The 8,976-nt window shown below is 35.8% G+C and overlaps 1 protein-coding gene and 1 non-coding gene across 2 annotated transcripts; one reads left to right on the top strand and one right to left on the bottom strand.

The window, feature by feature from the left end:
• Nucleotides 1-3,424: 3,424 nt before the first annotated feature.
• Nucleotides 3,425-5,536, top strand: LOC149498379 (uncharacterized). Its single transcript, XM_089717305.1, has 2 exons — nt 3,425-3,868; nt 4,382-5,536. Exons 1-2 carry the CDS (start codon nt 3,425-3,427, stop codon nt 5,534-5,536), a joined length of 1,599 nt encoding a protein of 532 aa, XP_089573431.1.
• Nucleotides 3,590-3,696, bottom strand: LOC149498380 (small nucleolar RNA R71). Its single transcript, XR_016319831.1, has one exon. It is a non-coding gene; the product is annotated as a small nucleolar RNA R71 (small nucleolar RNA).
• Nucleotides 5,537-8,976: the final 3,440 nt, after the last annotated feature.

Here is an 8,976-nt window from a genome sequence, read left to right as displayed (position 1 = left end):
GCCTGTACCAATAATAATGTTGCCCCATGCAATAAAATGTCCGGATTTGGCGATGGAAAATTTTAGGAAGCTTCTAGGAGAAATGAAAAACCAAAAATTACAAATACAAAAGAATCCTTTGAAGAACAATTGGGAGAAGAAGAACTAAAAAGAGAAAGAACTATGGACGCCTTTGTCACTAAAGGAAAAGGAGTCAAAGCATTTGTAGGTTTTTGTATGGACATGCATTACCTTTTAATTTAGTGAAGAGTCCATTATTTGCTTCAATGATGGAAATGGTTGGTGAATATGGAAGAGGTTTAAAATTGAATAGCTACTGTGAAGCTAGAGTTACATTTTTGAAGAAGAAAGTTGACAATGTGAATTCAATGCTAGAGACGTATAAAAAGGAGTGGAGCAAGACATGATGTACTTTGATGTCAGATGGATGGACTGATATGAGAGTTAGGTCTCTCACCAATTTTTTGGTTAATAGCCAAAGTGGAACAGTTTTTCTCAAATCTGTTGATACGTCAGATATAATGAAAGATGCACAAAAGTGGTTTGAGTTACTTGATTCATTAGTGGAAGAAATTGGGGAGGAAAATGTGGTTCAAGTGATGACAGATAGTGTTGCAGCTTATGTAGTTATTGGTGAATTATTAATGAAGAAGAGGAAAAAACTATTTTGGTCTCCTTGTGCAGCACATTGCATTGATTTGATATTACATGATATAGGTGAGCTACCCATTTTTCAAGACACAATAAAAAAAGCAAAATAAATTTGTTTTTAAATAATGCAAATCTGAAATAAAACAGTAAATTAAATAAAATATGAAATAATGCAAATTAAATAAAATCTGAAATAAATAATGCAAATCTGAAATAAAACAGTAAATTAAATAAAATCCTAGTTGTGCTAGGAATCCAATTAGGACAAGGATTGCTCTTGCATCATTCTCCCCTGGTTTGAAAAAGACTCGGCTCTGATGAGTAAACCTTGATATATTCCGCATATATGGCTAGATCAACTTGCTTTAGCTCTTCTTCAGAATCCATGTACTTTCACTTGCTAGTTTTCCAAACCACTTAACTAAAAATCGTCTATATTGGTTGCCACGCCTAGAACGAGCTTCCTTGACATCCAACACTTCCTCAATAACATGAGCCTTTGCAATTGGCAGCTCTTGTACTTGTGCTTCAATGGAGGATGGCACTCCATCAAATCCATGAAAAGGATACAAGTCTGAAACATTAAAAATAGGGCTGATTTGTAAATCAAATGGAAGATGAATTACATAGGCATTGGAACTGATCTTCTTCAACACCTTACATGGTCCAAACCTTCTAGATTTCAGCTTATGAGAAGTTCCTTTAAGGAAACGTTCTTGTCTTAAGTGGACGAGAATCTGATCGCCTTCTTCAAATTCTTGTATGCGCCGATGCTGGTTGGCTATATAGGCATATGATGCATTGCTATCTTTTAAGGCAGCTTTCACCTTTGTATGAATTTTCCTGATGTGATCAACAAACAATTCCCCTTTAGCACTTTCTCTAGCCTCTTGGGGCAAGGGAACCAAATCGAGTACATTCTGAGGTTTAAGTCCATAAGCAGCCTCAAAAGGAGTCTTCTTTATACTTCTATTGATTGAATTGTTATATGTGAATTCAGCTTGGGGAATAACTAGATCCCATGTCTTTGTATTGCTCCCAATAAGACATCTTAATAGATTTCCCAAACTACGATTGACAACTTCCGTCTGATCGTCTGTTTGCGGATGGCAAGTACTGGAATATTTCAATTCAATTTCAAATTTTCTCGACAAAGTCTTCCAAAAGTGCCCCATAAACTTTAATCTCTATCGGAAACAATAGAAGTTGGAACACCATGTAGTCTCACAATCTCTTGAAAAAATAACTCAGCAATATGAACTGCATTAGAAGTCTTGAAACATGGGATAAAATGAGCCATTTTGGAGAAACGATCCACTAAAACAAATATAGAATCAAATCCCTTTGCTGTCTTTGGAAGTCCCAAAACAAAATCCATACTCAAGTGAACCCAAGGCGCATCTAGCTCGGGTAAAGGAGTATATAATCCTGTATTTTGCGTGCTTCCCTTTCCGAGTAAATAGGTTGGACATCGTTCCACCAATTTTCTCCCATATTTTTCCATCTTTGGCCAATAATAACGGTCGGAAACAATCGCAAAAGTCTTGTCTCTACCAAAGTGTCCTCCCAAACCATTTCCATGAAGTTCTCTAATGATTTGTTCCCTTAAAGATCCTTCAGTAATGCATAACTTATTCCCTTTGATAAATAACCATCTTGCAATCGGTATGGCAGACTTTCAGCTTCTGAAGAACGCAGCAAATCAACCTTTATCTTGCCAAAACATGAATCTGAATCATACTGGTTTTTCAGTTCTTCAAAACCAGTAATTTGAGTGCTCAAAATTAACAAAATTAGGGATCTTCTACTCAATGCATCAACCACAATATTAGATTAACTGGATTTATACTTTAGTGAGAAATTAAATTCATCAAGGAAAGAACTCCACTTAGCATGTTGAATGTTGAGTTTATTCTGAGATTTTAGATACCTCAAGGCCTGATAATCAGAAAAAACCACAAACTCACGATAAGCTAAGTAATGTTGCCAATGTCGAATAGCTCGTACCAAGGCATAAAACTCTAGATTATAAGTTGAGTATTGCTTCTCAGCTTCAAACAACTTCTCACTAAAAAACTCAAGATGTCTGCCCTCTTGGCTAAGAACAGCTCCAATCCCTTCATGTGAAGCATCACATTCGACAATAAATAATTTCTCAAAATCTGGAAGTGTAAGAATAGGTGCTCTAGTCATCAAAAACTTGATTCTTTCAAATGCCTTTTGTGCAGAATTTGTCTACTCAAACTTTTCTTCTTTCATAGATTCAGTTATAGGACTCACAATTGAACTGAAATTTTGGATAAATCTCCTATAGAAAGAGGCCAAACCATGAAAGCTTCTAACTTCTTTGATGGATTGCGGTGCTGGCCATTCGGTAATTGCATGAACCTTTTCTGGATCTGGTTTTAATCCTTAAGCAAACACAATGTATCCCAAGAATACCACTTCTAGTTGCAGGAAACTGCATTTTTTCAGGTTTATGTACAGCTGCTCTTGACGAAGTACTTCTAACACTCATCGTAAGTGTTTTAAATGATCTTCCTCGGTGTGGCTATAAATCAAAATGTCACAAGTTTAAATGGTTGATGGACTATGTTACTCTAAGTTTAAATGGTTCACAAAAAGGAGTAGTACGTCCACCGGTAAATGCTAACCAGTTTGAAATTAAACCTGCTTTATTACAAATGATCCAAAATAGTGTTCAATTTTACGGATTACCAAATGAGGATCCTAACTCGTAGCTAGTCTTCTTGAGATTTGTGATACATTTAAGATGAATTCAGTACCAGCAGACGCTATTAAGTTACGTCTATTTCCTTTCACATTGAAAGATAAGGCAAAAGCTTGGTTGAATTCATTACCACCAAATTCTATCACTACCTGGGAACAACTAGCCCAAGCTTTCCTGTCTAAATATTTCCCACTAGCAAAAACCGCTAGGCTTATCAAAGAAATAACCTCATTTACCCAACATGAAAATGAATTCCTATATGAGGCATGGGATCGCTATAAAGAACTCCAACGAGTTTGCCCACACCATGGCCTTCCCCAAAATATATTGATTCAAACTTTCTACAATGGGGTAACGCCTTCTACAAGAGGAACTATAGATGCTATGGCAGGGGGATCATTAATGAAGAAGACTACTAATGATGCAATTGAGTTACTAGAAGAGATGGCCAACAATAATACCATATGGCCAACCGAAAGGACTCAGGTAAGTCATTCTACTGCTAATAATGAGTCATCTTCTTCCTCAAAGAATTCGGTAAAGAAAGTGCATGAATTCGATCCCTTAACTATGATGCAAGCACAGATTTCTGTTTTGTCATATAAAATTGATAACTTAAACATAAGTAAATCAACATCTCTTATTTGTGACAATTGCGGTCAAAATGGGCATGTGTCAAATGAATTTAATTATAAGCATCCGGTTATGGAGGAACAAGTGAATTATGTTCAAGGACAAGTTCGCGGTCCATATTCGAATACTTATAATACTGAAAATTGTAATTATCATAATTCCTTTTGGAGAAACCATGATAATCAAGATAGGGGCAATCAGGTTAATCAATCTCAAGATAGACTAGGACAATTGACTAGTAAAATTGATAAATTTTTGGAGGGAATTAACCAAAAGATGAGTAGTCAAGATGATAGTTTTAAATGGTTAGAATCAAAGTTTAACAAGTTATTCAAAAACCATTCATCATCCATACATAACTTGCAGGTACAAGTAGGGCAGCTTGCAAATGCTATTTCCTCACTTGAAGTGGGAAATCTTCCTAGTAATACAAAAAAGAATCCTAGGGAAAATGTAAGTGCCATTGCCTTACGAAGTGGAAAAATAGTAGATAAAGTAGTTCCTTCGGGTATTGATGCTAATGTTTTGAATAATACAACTGTGGAGCCGGTTTGTGAACCGAGCATTGAAGTGAATAGTGCAGGATCAAAAGAACAAGAAAAAGGAAAGGACAAGGAGAAGGATAATGTTAAAGCTTATAAATCTAGGCCACCTTTTCCACAAAGGCTAAAGAAGCAAGAGCAAGATAAGCAGTTCTTAAATTTTATTGATAAATTGAAAAATTTGCATATCAACATGTCACTCATGGAGGCTATTACACAAATTCCAAACTATGGTAAGTTCCTTAAAGAATTGATCTCGAAGAAACGTAGATGGGAAGATGTGTCAACAGTCCCTCTAACTGAGGATTGTAGTTCCATAATCTCAAGTAAGTTACCTACTAAACTCAAGGATCCAGGAAGTTTCACTATACCATGCAAATTAGGTAAAGTAGATTTTCCTAGATGCCTTTGTGATTTAGGAGCAAGTATTAATTTGATGCCATTATCTCTCTTTAAGAAATTAGGATTAGAAGATGAAGTTAAGAGAACTAATATGGTTTTACAACTTGCTGACCAATCTATTAAAAGACCCTATGGTATCATTGAGGATGTACTTGTTAAGGTTGACAAATTTATTTTTCCAACTGATTTTGTCATACTTGATTTTGTTTATGATAAAAATTGTCCTCTTATTTTAGGAAGACCATTCATGAACACAGGGAGAGCATTAACTGATGTTTCAGAAGGAAAATTAGTCCTTAGGATAGGTGATGATGTCTTTGAATTTCATATAGACAAAGCTATGAAATATCCTATGGATGAGGGAAATTGCATGAGGATTGACATAGTTGATGCATGCATACAAGAAATGTTTGCCTTGGAAAATAGTGAAAAATATGAGGAAGAAAATGTAAACATTGAAGAAGAGGAGTTTATAAATTTAAGACCTGAAATGTTACTTAGGGAGCATGAGCCTTTGCCACCATCAATTGAAAGTCCACCAACAGTAGACCTTAAAGAGTTACCAAGTCATCTATGATATGCTTTCTTAGGTAAAGATCACACACTTCCTATAATTATTTCTAACAAATTAACTATAGATTAAGAAAATGACTTGTTAAAAATTGTTAGAAATAGGATTAAGAGTGTAGGATGGCAAATTTCTGACCTTAAGGGGATAAGTCCAAATCGAGTCATGCATTACATCAATCTTGAAGATGGACTTATACCTAAGGCAGAAAGACAAAGGAGACTTAATCCTAATATGAAAGAAGTAGCGAAGAAAGAAATTATCAAGTTGTTAGATGCAGGAATAATATACCCAATTTCAGATAGCCAATGGGTTAGTCCAATTCAATGTGTGCCTAAAAAGGGAGGAATGACTGTAGTAAAAAATGAAAATGGTGAACTAATCCCTACTAGGACCACTACAGGTTGGAGGGTATGTATTGATTATAGGAAACTCAATTCAGCTACAAGAAAAGATCATTTTCCATTACCATTCATAGATCAAATGTTAGAAAGAATTGCTGGTCATGCTTTTTATTGTTTTCTCGATGGATATTCTGGATATTTTCAGATTTATATCTTTCCGAATGACCAAGAGAAAACCACATTTACTTGTCCATTTGGTACATTTGCATATAGACGCATGCCTTTTGGATTATGCAATGCACCTGCAACATTTCAACGTTGCATGACCGCAATTTTTAATGACTACATAGAGGAAATTATGGATGTATTCATGGATGACTTTTCTGTTTATGGTGATTCATTTGAAAGTTGTTTGAAAAATTTAGATCTTGTATTGTCAAGATGTGAAAGTGCTAACTTGGTTTTAAATTGGGAGAAATGCCACTTTATGGTTGACGAGGGCATTGTTTTAGGGCACAAAATAAGTAAGGAAGGAATCCAGACAGATAGGGCAAAGATAGAAGCCATAGAAAAGTTACCTCCTCCTACTACGGTTAAAGGTATAAGATCTTTTCTAGGCCATGCAGGATTTTATAGAAGGTTTATAAAAAATTTTTCTATCATTGCTAAACCTTTAACTAACTTACTTATTAAAGATGCATCTTTTGATTTTTCTCCAGAATGTTTGAGGGCTTTTAATACTTTAAAGAATGCATTAGTAAGTGCACCTATTATGGCAAAACCCAATTGGGGATTACCATTTGAAATAATGTGTGATGCTAGTGATGTTGCTGTTGGTTGTGTTTTAGGCTAAAGACATGATAAGAAATTGCATGTGATATACTATGCTAGCCATGTTCTAACTAGTACTTAAATGAATTATACAACTACTGAGAAAGAAATGGTGGTTGTGGTATATGCATGTGATAAATTCAGATCATATTTGTTAGGAGCCAAAGTCATAATCTATACTGATCATTCTGCATTGAAATACCTATTTGCTAAGAAAGATGCAAAACCATGTCTTATTAGATGGGTATTATTATTGCAAGAATTTGACATTGAAATTAAGGACAAAAAGGGTTCTGAAAATTTAGTGGCTGATCATTTATCACGTCTGGAAAATGAAGAAGGACCAATAGGAGAATCTACAATTATAAATGAAAGTTTTCCGGATGAGAATTTAATGTTAGTACAACATGTTCACACACCTTGGTATGCTGACATTGCAAATTTTCTAGCTTCTAACATAATACCTCTAGATATGACTTATGTACAAAGAAAGAAGTTCTATGCAGATGCTAAAAATTTCTTATGGGATGAACCATTCTTGTTTAAGATATGTATGGACGGTATGATTAGAAGGTGTGTAGGGGAAACAGAAATACAATATATACTTATGCATTGGCACTCTAGTCCATATGGAGGGCATCATGGAGCGAATAGAACTGCTTCAAAAGTTTTGGAAAGTGGCTTTTATTGGCCTACTCTATTTCAAGATGCACGTATATTTGTCTCTCATTGTGACAGGTGTCAAAGGGTTGGCAACATAAGTCGGAAAGATGAAATGCCTTTATCCAACATACTGGAGGTAGAAATATCCGATGTATGGGGGATCGACTTTATGGGACCATTCCCTATTTCACAAGGTAAAAGTTATATCTTAGTAGCTGTTGACTATGTTTCCAAATAGGTGGAAGCACAAGCTTGTGTCACAAACAACGCCAATACAGTGGTCAAATTCTTAAAAGCACTATTTACCAGATTTGGAGTTCCAAGGGCAATCATAAGTCACGGAGGTACGCACTTTTTATATAGATCCTTTGAAAGCCTTTTGAGAAAATATGGAGTACACCACAAGGTATCTACCCCATATCATCCACAAACTAGTGGTCAAGTGGAAATTTCAAATTGTGAGCTTAAGTGGATTTTGAAAAAAACTGTCAATTCATCACGAAAGGATTGGTCACTTAAACTCGATGATGCACTTTGGGCATATAGAACGGCATTTAAGACACCAATTGGGATGTCTCCATACCGTTTAATTTATAGAAAGGCATGTCATCTACCCCTAGAATTAGAGTATAAGGCATACTGGGCAATAAAGTCTTTAATTTTGATTTAAGCAAGGCTGGCTACAAAAGGAAACTTCAGTTAAATGAACTTGATGAGATCATATTATTAGCATATGAAAATGCCAAGTTGTATAAGGAAAGAACTAAGAAATGGCATGATAATCAGATTCGAATCAAATCATTTAAAGAAGGAGATAAAGTGTTGTTATTTAATTCAAGACTACGCCTATTTCCTAGAAAATTGAAATCAAGATGGAGTGGACCATTTGAAGTAATCAAAGTTTCAGATCATGGAGCATTAGAATTGAAAAATCTATCTAATGGTTCCACATTTATGGTCAATGGACAAAGGTGTAAGCTTTATTTGGGTGATAAAATTAACGATCCACCACAACTAACATTTTGAATCAACACAATAGGTATGTATAATATCAGTAACTAATTAATATACTTTGTTTATTATAACTTACTATCTTATTATCTCTAAAAAAAAAGGGGGGGGGGGGGGGACTCATCAAAAGTCAAGTGTGCAGGAAATTTATTTTTGCAGGGAACCAAAATTCGCGAGCGCGAATACAGAAGGCGCGAGCGCGATTGTTGCAAAAAAGAGACAGAAGGTTTTTAACCAACAATCGCGGTCGCGATAAAATAAAGCGCGAGCGTGAGTTCTCCACAAAGGAAGTCAGAAGCTTCAAGATCTCCTCTTGCAGTCGCAACACTATAACCTCGCGAGTGCGAGTTCTCTGCAAAACAAGTCAGAAGCATTGAGATCCACTTTCGCGATCGCAATCATATCAAACACGAGCGCGATTAGGGTACAACAGAGGTTAGAAGCATGGAGACAACCATTCGCGAGTCGCGAATTGCAGATGCGATCGCGACTCCAGCAAATTACTGGCGCGACACCAGCAATTACTGGCGCGACTTTCCAACGGTCAGAACTCTCAACTGCCCTCTTATATTCAAATTCAATTCTTCTCCTTCCCAAGGT

Source organism: Jatropha curcas, chromosome 2, assembly GCF_041381405.1.
Source record: "Jatropha curcas cultivar XTBG-Jc1 chromosome 2, XTBG_Jcur_1.0, whole genome shotgun sequence".
Lineage (NCBI taxonomy): Eukaryota > Viridiplantae > Streptophyta > Magnoliopsida > Malpighiales > Euphorbiaceae > Jatropha > Jatropha curcas.
This window is presented reverse-complemented; position numbering and strand designations above follow the sequence as displayed.

Bases quoted from the DNA above. Each gene is read 5' to 3' on its own strand.
- LOC149498379 (XM_089717305.1), top strand. From the start codon at position 3,425: ATGAATTCAGTACCAGCAGACGCTATTAAGTTACGTCTATTTCCTTTC. The intron at 3,869-4,381 runs GTAAGTCATTCT...CATAACTTGCAG, and splicing joins GGCCAACCGAAAGGACTCAG to GTACAAGTAGGGCAGCTTGC.